General features: G+C 49.0%; 1 protein-coding gene across 20 annotated transcripts in view; it reads right to left on the bottom strand.

Annotated features, from left to right (window-relative positions):
• Positions 1-11806, bottom strand: part of CADPS (calcium dependent secretion activator) — a 203323-nt gene extending 191517 nt beyond the window's left edge. For 13 of the 20 annotated variants that reach the window (XM_071756190.1, XM_071756188.1, XM_071756187.1 and 10 more), the window contains exon 1: positions 11291-11806. In XM_071756190.1, the coding sequence (XP_071612291.1) occupies positions 11291-11689 (399 nt within the window). In that variant the 5' untranslated portion in view covers positions 11690-11806. The remainder of the gene's footprint in view (positions 1-11290) is intronic. The other 7 variants (XM_071756193.1, XM_071756186.1, XM_071756185.1 and 4 more) reach the window with 1 other exon arrangement.
• Between the last annotated feature and the right edge of the window lie 6093 nt (positions 11807-17899).

Consider the following 17899-nt stretch of genomic DNA (forward strand, 5'->3'; position numbering starts at 1 on the left):
AGCTGTAAAGGCTGCAGAAGGACACAGCAAGTGGCAGGAGAGGCAGCCATGGATGCTCAGTGTCTGTGTGTGAGCTGCAGCACAGCCACGCTCACCAGGTCCATCCTAGTGCTGCCAGGGACCCACACACGTTGCACTACACAAGTAGCTCAGCATCTCATCAGCTCTCATCATCTGCCAGTGCTCTATGGAGGAAAGAGAAATATTTTCATCACCTTTTTATTGATGGAAACTTGAAAAAGATCTGGAGAATTGCGTGAGCTTGAGAAGGAGTGACCAGGGAGCTGAGCCTGTAGCCTAGCCCAAACCCAATCCCCGAGCCAGTGCCCAAACTGAGCTCTGCCTCTGCTTTGGCCCAGAAGTACCTGAAACCTGAGACACCAAACCCACTCTGGGACCTGGGAGCTCTGGTCCCTGTTTCAGTTCAGTAATTTGCCCATTGACTACAGAGCACTTGGCTGGAGCCCATCAGTGAGGGGGACAGCCCAGGGCAGGGCTGCACAGCCCACACTGCTGGGTTGCAGGCAACTGCTGTTGTGGGCAGGGATACAGGCAGAGATGCAGGGTGCATTCCAGCCATTCCGTAGGCTGGACTTGATGATCTCAGAGGTCATTTTCTGCCTCAATAAATCTGTCATTCACCTGTCCTGAGCCCATGACCTGCAGAGCACCCCAGGCTACTAAACTCAGCCTGGTCACCAAGTTCTCTCTAAGCTGACACCATGCTTAGCAGATGTGCCTACAGTGCTGGCAGTAAGCTCTGACCACAAATTACCTATAGGGTGAGAAAGCTTTTGATCCAATTTTACATAAAATATTCATTTCTCTGTTCAATACAAATGCTGTTGGGATTGAGTGGCAGAGCTGTATGAGAAAGGCAGCATTCTGGAAAATAACAGGTGTTGAAATAGGAGGCACAGACTGGTATTAAGACCAGTTTCATTTATTGTATATATCATGGACTTGGAAGAACAAATATCAAACACCGTGATTACATTTATTGATGATTCAGAGTTGTGTGGGCTCCTTAATACACAAGAGGAGGGCAATAAAAGTCCTGGACAACTGTGAGCAAGCAAGCACCTCAGGGGATAATTAAATTAATTTGAGCTATGAAAATGCCACGCAACAAGGCTAAAACATAAAGCAAATAACATCAAAAAGGACTTTGCACTTAGAGACTACATGAGACAAACCTAGGCTACTGCTTGCTCCTGGTTACCCACGCAGGGTGCCAGGTGCTTTACAAACACAAAGCCCATGTTGTGGCCATCAGGGAGAGGAGATAGGTGAAAACAGGTACAGGATGCACACAAAACATTAAAATAGCATCCCCAGTGATACCATTTTTATGTGCTCCCAGCCCAACACACTGTGACTTTAAATGCTACTACTGATGCAGCAGCTCCAGGGCCACCCTGGCAAAACAAATTCAGACCTCAGACCTCCCTCCCACCTTTCTTCCCAACTCCAAGTCCCTATCATCAGCTCCTTTCCAGGCTCTTGACCACTGTCACCTATTCCCAGATCAGGTACCTGCCCCTAATTGCCTGGGCAGCCTCACCAGATTAACCAGCCCTGCCTGAAGCCAGGAAATGCTTTAGAAGACACTGGGGCATCTTGCCCAGCAAAGGGACAGCAGGCAGGGCTTCACAGAGCCCCTTCCAGGAGAAGGGTCCTGACAGCACGTCAGAGCAAGACAGAGGGACACAGAGCATCTGGAGCAGCAACACAAGAAAGAACATTGGAGAACAAGTAAGAAGTGGCAGAGCTGCCCAAGGCCCCAAAGGCAAGGAGAAGATGCTAAATTTGATGAGGTTGAGGAAGAGAGCCAAAGGAGGAATAAATAGAGCTAATGAGAAAACAAGGCATGATCATTCAAAATCCTTTAACACACTGCTAAACAGCAATAAAAAGGCAATTAGAGTTCTGAGATGCATGGAGGGTAATTACACATGCTATAAATAGGTGGTGAGAAGACTGTCCCACTCAGCAGGATCTGATTCACTTTTGGGGTGACTTCTGTACAGACAGGGATATTCTGGTGTGAGATGGAAGCTGAGGAGAGTTTATAGAGAGACAAAATGATAGGAAGATTCCTATCACACACATCCTTCTGCATGAAATATGCACCAAGTAGGAGCTTTACAAGCAAGGCTTCAGAGGTTTGAGCTTGAGGAACTCCAAATGCAAGTTTAGCAGCAGAGATGTGAAATATCCTCAGAAAGAAACATCCCTTGTATGCCAGCCAGCAACATGTAATGGCAGTGGCATCAGAGAAGTTCAGTGGCTGTCACTATTGATGGAGAAACCTCTTTCCATGCTGCTCTCCAGCACCAGAGATCCTGCAGGAGCAAGGGCACCAACTTGCACATGTCTCAGGCCCAGGGGAATGTGCTGCCGAGAGATCCTGGGGAAAGAGGAGCTTTCAGAGCAGATAAAACCCATGAGACCTCAGCTGAAGGTAAGGGCAGGGACCCTGCAGCATCGTGATCAACATCTTTAAGAGCAGAAGGCACCACTGAAGTCCAACAAGCAGAAATCATACCAGACATATCCCTGGCCAATGTAAACCATCACTGTATGATCAACTCAGGTTTTTTTTTAGGACATAAGTTCACTCTCAAGACTGCTAAAGGCTAGAAAAGTACTATTCTCCATCATCCCTGCACAGCCCCAGGTCATGCCTGCCATGAAGCAAACGGAAGATGGAAAACGCACCTCAGAGCTGTGAGCAACCCCTCCTCCCTGTCAGGGATCATTCACGGGCACCCTTCTGGAGGAGAAGAATTTGCAGACTGAAGCACCAACAGCCTGAGGAAGGGCAGGAGGCAAAGCTGTCACCTCCCAACTCCAAGCTCCCTTGGCCAGACCTGGTGACCACTCCAGCTCCCCACTCCTTCCCATCGCAGAGCATCGGCATTGCTTCGCACTCGGGAGCTGCTCTGCCCTCGGCAATGACTGAGCACACACAAAGTCTCTGCAGTCCTAACTCCAGATAGCTCTTGGCTACGCACCAAAACCCAACCCTGTGCAGCTCAGACAGCTGTGTGTCCTCAGAGAGCAGCTGCAGATGGCTCCTGCCTTGAGGTCTCACTGGCAAGAGGGTGGTCTGCAGTACCGGGGGTGGGAGGCACAGCCCTGGTTTTTGCAGCACATGCTGCTGGTGGGTCACAGTGCCTCCCCCCTGCCTGAAGAAGTGCTGGCTGTGTCCTTCCTTCATCCTTGCACTGTCACCTTGCAGGTAGCAAAGCAGCTGGATCCTGCTGCGTCACCCCATGAGCTCCCTTCTGAAGCAGCAATGAGTCTGTCATCTCTGGTTGCAAGACGGGTGGGAGCAGCGGGCTCAGAGGGAGGGGAGATCTAGGGCTGTAGGCAATAAAAGCAAAGGCAGCCTGTGCAATATGCAAAACATTCGTGCCCCCTTGCTGAATCAGGAAAGGTTATTCAGCATCTTAGAGGACGTTTGCCTTTTGCGTCATTTTCAGCTTGTGTGATGCCTCTGCATCACCTTCCAGCTGCCTAAATCCTCTGCTGCTGAGGCATGAGAGCAGCTGACCCTCCTCTCAACATGCCAGGCAAAGTGAAACCCCCTTTTTGCAAAAGCCAGCCCATCAGCAGACCCAAGAGAACTTCTGAAGAGCTTAGGAGCATCATTCCATATTCCCGCTGGCAGATAAATATGAAACCCAAGTGACAGGGAGTGTGGAAGGTTGTGAGTTCGGGTGCAGGGTTTTACTACCTTCAGCACCTGCAGTACATGTTGGGGTGTTAAAAATGGTAAAATCCTGCACCCCAACACACAGCTTTCCATATCTCATGGCAACATTGACTTAGCAGCACCTGGACTGGTAACATAAATTCCACAGGCAATGAAGAATCCCTTCCTAGAGGAGCTGGCATGTCCCACACGCCTCATCCATTGCAAAAACACACTGCAACTAACAGGAAACTTACAGGATCTGCAAACTCCCAGTGCCATCCTCTCCAGGTGCTTGGGATGCAATTCAAATGCTAGAGCAGACACAGCTGATGCTCTTCACAAAACAACATGTGAGACTGTTTCAATAAAACATTTCTTAACAAATAGATTTTCCTATCAGTAGTTCCTCATGGTGTGAGCCTGGAAAACAGCCTTTCCTCCCTATTACTTTCCTCCCCTGCACCAGACAAGCAACTGGGAGCCAAACCACCCACTTTGAGCCCTACTCCAAAGGACTGAGCTGAGCCTGTGCACACAATAGTTCTGTGGCTGCTCTGGATTCAGAAGAACATCAGATGATGCCAACACCCCAGACAAGTGCTTCTTCTCAACTGCCAAGAATTTTCTACCTTACTGTGAGGCAGACAGACAGGTTTTTGAACTATGAGAACTACAAACATGGTATTGCTGAATAAACATTTGCATGACATTTTGACTCAGGTGTTTAAATTCTATAAGCCATCTGACTTTATCAGCCTGATTCACAAACAAGATCAAATATTATCACTAAAAGCACCTTTTCAAACAACAATTTTACACATTCATATCAAACGGGGACTGCACTTGTGTTCAGTTTTAAGAGCTATGTCCACCCAAATCCAGGAGAAAATCCAATCAAAGCAGCCCAAGCATCCTGTACCTCCTCAAAAAATAACTCCTTCCAAAGCAGGTGCCAGCTTAGGATGCTCCATGTATTATTTTTTTTTTTAGTATAAGGTAATGACAGAAACACATCAAGAACCTTCCACCTCCTGCATCTCTCCTCTCCCACAATTATGCAGACACAGCTGGGACCCTGCTGCTGGGTCTCAAACCATGTCTTATGAGAAGGGTGGCTTAATTCTGACCTGCTGCGAGCTGGTGGTAGCACTTGTGGTGTGAAACAGCCAAGGCAAGAAGACTCTTGTCCTCCTGTGCCTCTCTGAGAGCTGGGGAGGGAGATGTCATCTTCCTTTGCACCTCACCCTGCTCTTTTCCAGGAAGGCAAGACCCTCGAGAGCCACCCATGATATCCTTACTCTAAGGAGCCACCCATCCTCCTGGATGATGAATGGAGAGGACCAGCTCACCAGGAAGGGCCCCTGATCTGCTGTTTTAAGGAAACTCCACTGTTTGAATCAGTAAGTTTTTAAGGACACATTAAAACACACATGGTTCCCAGAGATAACTTTGTGGGTGAAACCCTAGAGCTGCTGAAGCTGAATTCACATCAATGCCAAGCAAGCAACAGCTTTATTGTTTATACTATAATAATTGGTCCTAATGAATTAATCAAGTTTACATCATTAAATAGAAAGAGGATATTTACCTTGTACCCTCTTGGACGAAAGCACTGGCAGTAGGTGTAAGAGGTTTGTATACACACACTTGTAGTAGCAATATTGTGATGACTGGGCTTCTAATGCTAAAAAACACCAAACCCAAATGAAATTATTTCTCCAGCTAACAAAAAATTACACAGGGAAATTACTTGCTGACCACTTCCCACTTAGGTGAATGGAGAACAAGTGACTCATCAGTTAGTAGAAGGAACTCCAAGTTGTGCAAAAGGCAAAGTGCTTCAGGGAGAGTGTCTAGACTATGCAAGGCAAGGCCATAAATAATACCTTTTGGAAATGTTGGCTTTAGCAGGGGTTGGGGCTGCACGATCCGATGAGTTCTATCTCCTCTTAGCTCACAACATCTCTGGCCCAAGAGGTGCCACCAACAATAATTGTTGTGCACTGTGAAGTTTTACAACAGCCAAAGAGCAAGCTCACAGCCTACTTAATTACCTGCTTCCCAATCCAATAAGCTGCAAGTATATAAATAGCCCAAGTACGACAAATATTTAATATCTGCTAGAATTAAATTAAGATAAGGCACTGGTAAAATAAATGTGTTTTAACTGAAAACAACTATTTTCTGCAGACTCCAGGAATTTCAGAGCAATGACTACATCCTGCACTCTGCACAGCTCGGGAATACAGAATCTCAGACACCCCTGACCTTCTTCCCCACGGCACCGCTCTCCCAGATGAAGGGAAAAATGGGGAGGCTGGCACAGGGCTGACCCTGTGGCCATAGCTGAGAGCCCAGCCACACACACAGCTCTCATCTGATGGTGGTGGTGGTGGTGGCCACACAGAGCCAGTTTAGTAGTGAAGGTAGCCCCCAGCTCCTCTTATGGGCTTCCATGGGCATACCTATAACAATCATCTTGCAAGCCCTGCTCCATATCATTGAGCTTTGCTGCCAACTACAGCTGCACATGTGGTCCAGCTCATGCATGAGACCTGCCTGGACCTTGCATCTCCTTATGAAACAGCACTAGAGAGCAACAGAAGAACAGAGATAAAACAAGCAGAGCATCATCTTCACCTCTCCTCTTCTGCAGAGCTGAGAAAACCACATATCCGAGGGTCTCCTAGGGACAGCAGGGCAGAATCTGACCAGAAAATCACAGCAGAGTTGCTAACACAAGTCCCTACACCACCTGAGTCATGCTCTGCCCCAGAGGAACAATGTGTTGGCGGTTTTAAGAAAGAATTTATGTAAATATGGCATGAGAGTAACAACAAAACCCATGATAAGGAAGGAGTATGGGATTATTTGGAAGGTTGCACTAGTTTTACTATGTTTTTAACTTTATAGCATTTACACAGATGTCAAAATGGCAGAAATTTGATATTTTAAGATGCATCATAACTGATTTAACAGTTTCTGATCCCTCCACACCTGTTCTGCATTAAGCACCATGCTTAAATCAATCACCATTCAGCAAAGCACAAGCTTAAGCGCTTTGCTGAATTTGACTGAGAATTTTGCTAATGCACCTGACGTCATCCCACAGGCTTACACAAGGACCCAAATCACAAGCCACTTCTCCCAGGAGTAGCTCTGCTAATCTGCAACTAAGCTGGAACTTTTTTTTCATCCCACATTTATCCCACTGGGAACTGATTTACTCTCCTGCCTGCTCCCTCGTTCTGAGGGGAAGAAACTCAGTGATGAAAAACAGACAATGGCAACCACAGCTGCAGTGATGCCTAACCTGACATGCTCTCCACCTTTCATCTCTTAACAAGTTCCTCCTGGTGATAATCTGGAGAAGACATCCCAGTTTATGCTATTTTGAATGAGCAAAACACCAGTTCCTGGGTTGCACAGAGCCTTTTGGCTGCTGTGTTCTGGAGAAATTTAGCAAGAAGTAAAACTTGCATCCACGGGTGTTTGGTCTGCATCTCTAGAGACAGACCTGCTGCCCAAATTCCCCAAGCTGCCAGCTGAGCTCTCCTCCCAGAGACTTCAGACAGTCAGGCTCAAGCAGGGAGAGGCACAGAGCATGTATGGTCATCTCACCTCCACTTCCAACAAGTCAGCAGGAGCCAGAAGAAAGACTAAATACATCCTGGGCAAGCAATTACCAAGCTAAGTGCCATCTGTGGTACTAAAACACGTTGTTCTGAAAGAAACAGAGCTGGCAAAACTGTTTTCCTGCTGAGTGGCATCTAGAAGTTGGAGACTCCAGTGTCCAGCAGAGTGCAAGCTCTGACAGGAGCTTTTTTTGCAGGGCCACACAGTCTGTAGGTTTTTTACTCAGATTACCCACAGTCTAGTAAGGGCTGCCCACACACTGCCACCCTCCTCCCACCTGGAGTAGGAGATAAATGCAGATCTCCCTGTTTTCACTAAGCTGTTAAGGGATGAATATCTTGCAGACACTTCTGCCTGTCCAACATGCCTGGAATTCAGTAGGGGTCTAAAAAAGAAATCCAAGTGGGAAGCAAAATAGCACAGGCAAGCATCTAATAAGCTTTTTTTGTTTCGTTTGTTTTGCTTGTTTTGGTTTGGTTCTGTTCGTTTTGTTTTTCTCCTTAGAAAACAACACCAGTGAGACGTAAATAAAAGAACTTACAGGTTGACATCACAGATGTGTCATTCCTAAAGTGAAGCCTTACCATGTAAACATCAAGATAAACCACAAACAGAGGTGCAGGTTTAACACACTGATCTAAAGACTAATATTACCATGGTGCTGAAATTTCTGGGGTGTCAGGATTAGAAAAATACCAGCTCTGAGTGGCATTTACTTTAATTCATCTTGAAAATGGTAACAGAGTTTGCTACTGGTGTAAAGAAGCAATACTGTGGTGCCCACGTGCAGTCTCTACATCACCACTCACACATCCTCACTGTGCTCTTCACTCTCACAAATGTCCTAATTTATCAAACCACACGTAATTATCTTTCCATTGCAACAGCCCCTTAAGTACACATTTCCCCTCGTTCCAAGGTGGTTCACAAGTGCTGTAAAACACCAGGGGCATTTTCCAGCTCCCCAGCACTGCACACAGAGATGCTGCTGCACAGCTGGTACCCGCAGTGGCTCAGGGAAACAGCACCTCTGCCACAGCAACACTGCAGGACCAAAGAGGATGAGACACCTCTGGGAGGTACCATGGGGATCTTCAGCCCAAGCAAGAAGTTAAGTGCTGCAACAAAATCAGTTCCTTTCTTTTCTGAGAAAATAGCAAAGATGATGACAAAGCCACAGAAAGAGCTCAGGTTCTGGGAGCTTGGCAGGGACTACATGCAGAGGAGCCCAGCTCAGGCCCTGGGGTCCTCCCACGAGGATACCTGGCTCTTATCTGGTAATCCAGAGATGTTGGGCTGTTCCAGGCAGTGGCTGTATAGGGTGACAGCATCTCCTGCAAAGCTGTGATCACCCTACTCGGGCTGTGCTGAAGGGTGGCAGCATCTCCTGCTCTACAGAGGAGAGCTGTGGGCCAGGTGAAGCCAGATTTTATCCTCCTCCCAGCACAAGGCAGGACCTGCTGAGCTGGGGACAGGTCTCCAGCCCTTGCTTCTGCACAGCTCCACCAAAGCAGCTCTGCAGTAGCTGATACAGACATGGGGGCTGAGCAGACCCACATGAAGCCTGGTTGGTCCCACAGGGAGCTGCAGCATCCCTGCCTCAGCAGGGCCAGTGGGCTTCCACAGGGCAGGAAACCCAGACAACAGCTCCCATCCGAGCAGGACCAAAACCTGGGTATCTCCCTCTTTTCCCCTGAGGAGCAAAATGCATTTGCTCCACCCTGATGAGTCCTGAAGCACCTGGTACTTCCAAAGACCCACCAATACACACAGTCCCCAAAGACACCATCCAACCTGGCAGAGCCACCACAACAGGAGCTTGGTGCCCAAGCAATAATGAGTCCCACACCTGTGCCCTCTGATCCCTCTCAAGCCAGAGAAGGAAAGTTGGATTTTCTCAGATGGATGCAGAGGAGCACATGGAGTCCAGCAACAAACTCTGGGCTCTGGAAGTCCTTTAATTGACTTTTAACAGGAGTCCTGGCTAAGGAAAAAGGGGAAGGATTTGCTGGCAGGCACTTGCATGACAACTGAATAGAGGGATACACAGAAGACAAAAACCTAGAATTAATTCACCTTTAAAAGGGTGAATGCAGTTTGACATGTGCTGTCAAGTTAAATTTAGCTTTCCCAATTCTACTTCACTACTAAGTTTGAGGGGGAAAAGTAAGCTCCTGAAACATACCTATTTTAGCTATTTGTATAAGCCAGACACATTTTCCTATGTTCTTCATTTGCCAGAGAACAGATTAGGTCCTCCCAAGAACCTGTGTAACTTCCCCTTAAGTACTGCCACCTGGTTATAATTTCTCTCATTACTCATTTGTTTCACCTGGACTTCATTCCTTCCTTTTCTCTTTGTGTCCCTTCACAGTGCAGAATTTTAATTTCAGAGATTATGAACCTTTTTTCCTGGCCACTCTTCTCCAGACCACCAAGACACTGCCTGTTTCTTTGGAAAAACTCCTTTTAATCTCGGTTCACTTTTATGCCAGAAACAGTTGCATGGATTGCTTTAATTTCTGCAAAACTAGCAGTTGGTTAAATTCCATAATCTTTTTCTAATGAAAAGAAGTTGCAGAGGAAACAAAAGCCCAAACAACTTTGAAAATCCACAATCTATTGAAAAGGGAAGAAAACATGTATTAAAAAAATCCTCCAAACCTAGCTGTGATTTTCAGCTATGTACTTTCCTCAGCAAACAAAAGCAGATCATTCAACCTTCCAGCAACACCAGATTGTCCTATATTGCCTTTAAACTGCACACAGTACGGATACACTTTCCTACCTCCGTATGTTGCAATGACTAATAATAGTCCTGTGGTGTAGCAGAACTGAATGTCGTTTGCATCAATACATCCAGGAGCCTGTCTGATTTGTAAAGGTCATTTGTGAACGCAGAACAGCATCAAGGCTAAAACTGAAGTCTGAGAAAACTCAGCTGAAAACAGGGGAAAAAAAAAAAACAGCCAACCATTCTAGAGAGCTACATCCCATCACAGACCTAACAGGGACAAAGTTGGCTGCATCTGACTGAAAGGCACCAGTAAACACATCCTAGAGAAACTTAATTTCTGCCATGAACTGGTGTCTCAGTGGAGAAACAAGCTCCAAGAAAGCTCCTGGGGATGGAGAGCCCAGGTGAGGGGCTCCTGATCAGCCTCTGCCTGGAGCATCGCAGTGACACACCCGGGGGAGAAAGAGTCAGGGTTGTGGCAGCGGCTTCATCACAAAGCTCTGCAGCCACTGGCAGGAGCTCACCAGGCATGAACGCTGGCAAGAAGTTGAAATGAGACTCAGTAACTCCCCAAGTCAATGCTGGTACTCCCAGTTAAGCAAACTTTGCAGCGAACGTAGAGTTGCAGAGTCCCTTTGCGGTAGGCAAGGGCACACGCCGGGTGTTTTCCAGCAACATAACCCATTTCTCTTTTGACAACCTTTAGATGGCCAACATCCCAAACTTCCCAAACCCCGATGTTGCGTAACTAGGAGGGATGCCATATGCCAGAGCGCTGGCTCCCTGCGGGAGACCTTGGCAGGGAGCAGCACAGAGAGGTGGCAAAGGGGACAGGGATCTTCCCCACGCTCCGGGACGGGGATGTTGCCGGCAAACTCCACCCGTGCGAGCCCAAAGTATCCTGAGCCAGCATTGCCCTTGGGGTGCCCGGGTGGCTGCGGACCTGGGGAGAGGCTGCATGGGGCAGCTGGGGAGCAGGAGAGAGGCAGGGGTGGGGGGCAAGGGGTGTTCAGGGGGTAGGTGAGCAGGGGGCAGAAGGACAGCTAGGGGAGGGGGCTGGGGGCAGGCAGGCAGGATGCTGCCAGGGGGTAGGAGGACAGGGCAGGCAGGGAAGAGGCAGGGGTAGAGGATAAGGGCGCGGGCAGGGGAGGCTGGGCCTGGCGGTGCAGGCAGGGCCGGGTCGGGCAGAACCGAGTCGGTCAGGGCAGCGGTACCTTCTGCTGCCGGCGGGCCATGTCGGTGGGCTGCTTGGCGTTGAAGGGGTAGGCGATGCAGCGCATGACGAAGACGTAGAGCTGCAGCTTCCTCTTCCTCTCCTCCTCCTCCCGCTGCAGCCGCTCCAGCTCGTCCTTCTCCTTCTCGCTGGCCACCGAGGGGCTGGGGCTGGCGGGCCGAGCCGCACCACCGGCGCGCACGCCCGGCTGCAGCCCCCCGCTGCTGCCGCCGCCGCCACCGCCGCTTCCACCGCCGCCACCGCCGCCGCCGCCACCGCCCGGGCCCTCACCGGGGCGGCTGGGGGAGAGCCGGGCGGCGGCGGGGGCCAGCGGCTCCTTCCCGCTCTCCTCCTCCACCAGCTCCTCCGACTCCTCCTCGCTGGACGATGGGTCTAGCATGATGGCGGTGGCGGCTGAGCTCGGCCGGGCCGGCTCCGGGCTGCGCTGGTTCCGTTCAGCTCTGCCCGGCTCGCAGCTCCGAGCTCCCGGCTCCGGCTCCGCTCGGCGCCGCGCCCGCGCGCGCCCCCGCGCCTCCCGGCCCCGCCCCGCCCCCTGCGCGCGGGCGCTGGCCGCGGTGCTGCACGGCGGGGCGCGAGGGAGCGCGAGCGGCGGGCGCGGCCCCGCGCGCGCATGTCCGGCAGGGGCGGCCCCGGGACCCGCCATGGACCCGGCCCAAGGGTGCGGGGTCCCGGTGTGGTACCGCCGCGGAGGTGCTGTGTCCTGGGGGCCCACGCAGCCACCCACCCCCGTGTGCTCGGTGTCCCCCCCCGTTGTGTCCTGGTGTCCCCACGGCCACAGAGATAACCGCCGTGCCTGTGATGTCCCCACGCAGCGGCTGTGACCTTGGTGTCCCCACGGCCACGGAGATACCACTGCGCCCACTGTGCCACCGCGGACACCGGTGTCTCCCAGTGTCCACACAGACACCCACCCCTGTGTCCTCGGTGCCCCCGCAGATGCTGTTGTGACCTTGGTGTGCCCACGGCCACGGAGATATCACTGTGCCCACGGTGCCCCCGCGGACACCGGTGTGTCCCAGTGTCCACACAGCCCCACGCAGACACCCACTCCCGTGTCCTCGGTGCCCCCGCAGATGCTGTTGTGACCTTGGTGTCCCCACAGCCACACAGAGGGTAGCCCTGTGCCCACGGTGTCCCCACAGGCGCTGCTGTGTCTCAGTGTCCTCACAGCCCCACACAGACACTGCTGTGTCCCTGGTGTCCCCACACACAGCGTTGTCCCTCACTGTCCCTACAGACAGTGTTGTCCCTCGGTGTCCCCACAGCCTCCCACGGACATTTCTGTGTTCTCGGTGTCCCCACAGTCCCACAGGGACACCGCTTTGTCCCCATGGCCGCCTGAGTCACCCAAAGCCCTGCAGACCTGAGGGTCTCAGCTGGGTTTCTTTCCACCGAGCAGCTCTTCCTGAGCTAAAAAGTTGAAGCTAAAAAATCTGAAAAGAAAAGCAACGCTGCCAATAAATACTTCACTCCACTCCCTAATTGTTACATGTGTAACGATACCCTGGTGTTCTGCTTTGAGGATTTCCTGGAGCAAGACAGGAGCGGCTCTGAGGGATGAATCAGTGACGACATCCCATGTGTGTTGAATATTTTAATTTTCAGTGGTTTTCAGATCTGATTGAAACCTCACTTGCGCATACGTGGTGCGTTTGTGGTGGGTGGGTGCTTTCAAGGTTTGTTGTGTTTTTTGTTTTTTTTTTTTTCTGCTCAATTAGCAGCGCTACTTTTGTAGATGTCAAAATACCTGTCACCTGTTATACATGTTAATAAATGTTTGTTTCAGTTTCGGGGAGAATAGGTAAACATCGATTCCTGGTGACGGGGCTGTGATAGCAGCTCGCAGGAGAGGAGACAGGTGCTGCCTCAGACCACGTGTTTGGGGATTTTTCACATCTGCTGGGCTTTCTGAGATCATTGCCTACTTCTAATTAGAAACTCAGCGTAACAGATGAGTCTGGAAAAACTTCAGGGCCCTGCATCTCTGAAAGCCACAGGAGGCAGCTCAAAAATTGGTGTGGAGGGGGGAAAAAATGATGTTTCTCTGTGCCTGACAGCCTTCCCTGCTGGAGCTGTACCATGCCTCACATGTGGGAGCCTGTGGTCCTCTGGGGACACCAGCAACACCCAGAGGTGGCCAGCAGCCCTGTGGCTCTGACCAGCAACACCCAGAGGTGGCCAGCAGCCCTGTGGCTCTGCATGCCATGGTGTGTGTCCTGCCTGTGGTGCAGGAAGTCCTGGGGACACCGAGCTCTCTTTTGGAGAGAGCAAAGTTTTCAAGTTTCTGCAAGCAATCCTGTTGGGATCAGGTTTCTGAAGTCTTGAGTTTTGGAGCGTTGCATTCCTGGCACTGCATGGAAACATCCGTGGCTCAGTCTTTTTGAGACCAACACCCAGAAGGGTGACAAAAGGTGACACCCCTGCCTGGGATGTCAGGGTGGTCTCTGCAAGGCATAGCTGCTGGCTTTGCCCAGCCCCAAACTCTCCCCCCTTGCAAGTCTGCCCTGGACTTCACAGGGTGTGGGCGAGCTCCTTCAAGTGCTGACATGCACTGACACACCAGGCAGACACAGCTTCAGCCCTGTTTCACCTTCACACCCTTCTCGTTTGCATCACTCCTGGAAAGCAACGCTGCATTTTCTGCGACAGCAGCGTCAGCAAGTCAAAGCAACACTGCACATCAGGCTGGCAATGTCCAAAGCCAGAATAGCCACTCAGCTTGCTCTGCCCAGCTACTGATTTCCTCCAGAGGTGGTCCTTTATTGCCCAGTTTCTCAGGAGATGCTGCCAGGACTGTTGATCCAACCCAGAAGCTGACAAAAGCCAGCACGAGCCATCATGGCGTGGTACCAGGACAGGTCATGGCCCAGCTGGCAGCCAGGGAGAGGCAGCATGAGCTGAGAATGTGGTGCTGGTGGTGGTGGGAATGCTGGGATGTTTGCTGGTGCAGGGCAGCACGACAAGGATGACTGGAAGCTCGAGATGTTTTCCTGTGTCTGCATCTTCCCATCAGCCTGGGAAAGGAAAGGACACACACTGGGGTGTTGGGATACAGAGGCAGGTCCAAGCTGAGCTTAGGAAAATGTTTTTCAGCCCCTCTCAGCCTTCCTCACTATCATTTCACTTCATGCTTCCCTATTTATTATCTCCTAAGAAAACCCTAATAAAATTAACAGCTGTGCTGCCAGTCCCTTGTGATGTGGACAGCACCTCCAGGTACCATTTTGCCTTGCACGTGTGTCCTAACATTAGTAACCCGAGGATGATTAGCATAAGGGTGGGGATCTCTTCCCCAGCAAAGTTCTCTTATTTTTTTAAAGTCTCTTTTGAGATCCTAAAAATGGCTACAATTTTCACATTATCAGAAAAACTCCTGGCTCTGAGTCCAGTTGTGCCAACTATGAAGGCAGAAAAATCAATTCTATCAGCACCTATAATGGTGCTATCTGTAGGTAATCCCACAACCAAGAGAAGTCTTTGCCTTTGGGGTTTTCTAGAAAGAAATGCCATCTATTGTAGTGGAGAAATTTCTTTCTGCAACATGAGTCTGAGGGGATTTCCTTGTAGTGTAGGAGGTCGATGTTTGAAAGCTGCAGGTCTTCATCTTCCCTGTCCCAGCCACGACAGCAGTGAAACTCTCAGCGTTGATCGGAGGAAAACTGTGCATTTTTTCTGAAAGGTTTTCTTTCAGTGGTGATTGCTCTGAATTGTTTAGGTGGTTGGAAGTGCTACAGACAGCTCCACAGAGCTGGATTTGCTGGAGGAAAGCAGCTGGGGATGACAGAAGCAACTTTTGCTGGTATCACAGACATTACGTATGTCGATAGAGACAGATTGACTCTTCTGACAGATTGTCAGAAAAGATTTCTTAAATTAATTGATGCAAAATAGGTACATACAGCCACAGTGTTCCTTTTTAAGATATTTGAAAACTATATTTATCCTTTAGTGGGTGAGATTTTGCTCACTGGAGAACTTTGAAACTGGATATGCTTGAAAGGGCCTGGCTAGACTTCCAGGCACAGCTTAGTCAAGGTTCATCTGGAAATGCTGCTGGTCCAGAGCAGCAGGAACATATCACTCTCAGAGTGATCGATGCTCTGCCTTTCCTTAAGTCACACAGCCATGTTTTCCCAGTCTGAACACAGAGTTACAACATTAATGCTTTTTTTTTTTTTTTTTTTTTTGAGTAAAGGAAAGAAGAAAATCAAGTCAGACATTTTTGCTTTCCATTTCCAAATGCCATTTTTATCCAGATCGCTCTAAACTTGCAGCTGTTTGTGTCCTTCTGTAAACCAGCACCGTTACAGTATGATGACACCAAGAGGAGCAGTATTTTCAAAAGCTTTTGGTGTTGGCCTCCCTGCACCCACCTTTAGGGCACTTTTTACTGGAGCCAAAGGTGGCCTCTGCGGCGTTGAAACATCCCAGGGAATATTGTCCTGTGAAAAGCATGAACAGCATGTGAATCCTGACTTTTGCATCTAGAAAGGTGACCTGGAACATGGCTGGGTGAACCAGCAAAGCAGCTGAGCAGCATGCATGGCTTTCCAGCACGGTGCAGGAAGGGAAGCAGAGCGAGCGGAGCGATCACGGAAATTATGTGTGCGTAACTTCTAGTGGTAATATTTCATGGTGGATAATTGTGTAATTACCCATTACGGGTGGATAAATGCAGACAAATGAGAGCATTAGCTAAGTCATTTTTGATATTATATTGGTGTATATTGCTGTTTGCTCAGGATACTAAAACAAAGGCTCTTGGGGTTAAAAGGATGCGTAATGTTGGGCAGTTTGTTTTCAAGGTGCAACACAGCTGCAAAATCCGTGGTGCTTTCTAAGTTATCAGTTTGGACCAGGCTCCAGGATGTTTCAAAAAATCTGCCCCTAACCTATTTGTTCCCGGCATCATGAATTAATTTCTTCTTCTGAAACACTTTCTAGAATAATTACCTAATGAGATCCGAAGTGCCTGCGTTGCCAGCTCTCTTGTGGGTTCCAGTAAGAGGCGATGCCTGATGTGCGGGAATATTCAACCTCTCCCTGCTGGTGTTTACACAACAGACAAGGAGCAGCAAACACACACAAAGCCTGGCAGCACCTGCACCATCCCCATGGATGGCCTGATGCTTCTTACCTCTCCTGGCTGCAGCCACTGCAGCTGCATAAAGATCTCAGGTGACCCCAGATACTGGAAGCAGCTTCAGTTGAAGAATACTAAAAGCATTTTGTGAGATGTTTCAGATTTGTTTCCATTTTGTGTGGTGTCACAGGGAAAAACCTGCTGATATAAGAAAAAATCACTGTTGTAGCATTCATCTCCCCCTTCATTTATTCCCATTAGGCTGGGGAAATCAGTGTAAATAATGATTTGTGGAAATGGCTGTGAAGAAAAGCAGAGCTGAAGCTAGGAAAGAGAGTGGCTGTGTACGTGGCACTGGGTGCCACGCATCAGGCAGGACCTGATGGTTTGGAAGAGACTCTCAGCAAGAGTCAACTCCATTTTAAAGCAGCCATTTGGGAGACCTTAACTGAATAGCTCCCAGAGGGAGGCTCACATGAAAAACAAACAAACCCATGTTCATTGTATTAATCCTGGTCAAAGACCTAAACCAGAATATTTATGAAAGCTGGAGGCAATTAGGACCTTTGTAAAATCTGTGTGCAGTGATGGCAGCAAGTCATGAAGGTGGTCAAGAAGGGAAAAGAGAGAGAAAAGAGCATTTCTTGTGCCTTTGTGGCTCTTCTAAATCATAGTATGCTGTAAATACATATTTAAGGAACTCAGAAGTAAATTTCAAAAGAACTCATTTGAGGTATGCTGAAATAAACACTGGAAATGTACCTGATTCCCAAGTTCCCTTTGAGTTCAGAAAGAGCCATATAAAGTTCTCACAGCTTTGCAGTATGGAGTCAGGGCCTGAGATAAAAATTTTGACCTCGTTGAAACTGTGAACTCTTGTGGTGACTGCCTCAATAGAAGTGTATGAAGTTACTTGTAAGCACTAGCAAAATATCTATTTCTACATGCTCTACTGTGAAGTTGATAACATTTTTTTTCCAGGTAACTCAATTCTATAGATTCTGTATATTTTACAATTTAAATTTAACAATGTGTTCAATAAGAAAACCATGAATATGCTGTTCTGGCTGAATGAACAACAGAAAGTTCCATCTTAATTTATTTTTGTTATTGAACGCAGTGGGTCAAATTTACTTATGGTATAGTCATTTTAATGTAATATCCTAATTTTGCAGCAACCACATGTGCTTCGTTGTCATCTGTGTTTTTCCAGTCAATCAGTACAATATTATTGTGCTGTTTAGCCTCCCTCATGGCCACGGAAAGTTGCTTGCACTGAACAGGAGATTTGGAAAGCAAGGTGAGCCCACGGGCTGCAGGTGCTGGGACATTCACTGCTTCTTCCTGCTCATCACTCAGCAGCTCCTTGTTGCAGCAAGCCTTTCTTTGGGGGACAGGGCTCTTCTCCAGAGATCTCTTGTGGTCCCTCTCCTCAGGCATCTTCATCTCTTCCCTTTCTGCTTCTGGGAGCATGCCTTTTATTTTGCCCTTCAGCCCCACCCATTT

Source organism: Heliangelus exortis, chromosome 12, assembly GCF_036169615.1.
Source record: "Heliangelus exortis chromosome 12, bHelExo1.hap1, whole genome shotgun sequence".
NCBI lineage: Eukaryota > Metazoa > Chordata > Aves > Apodiformes > Trochilidae > Heliangelus > Heliangelus exortis.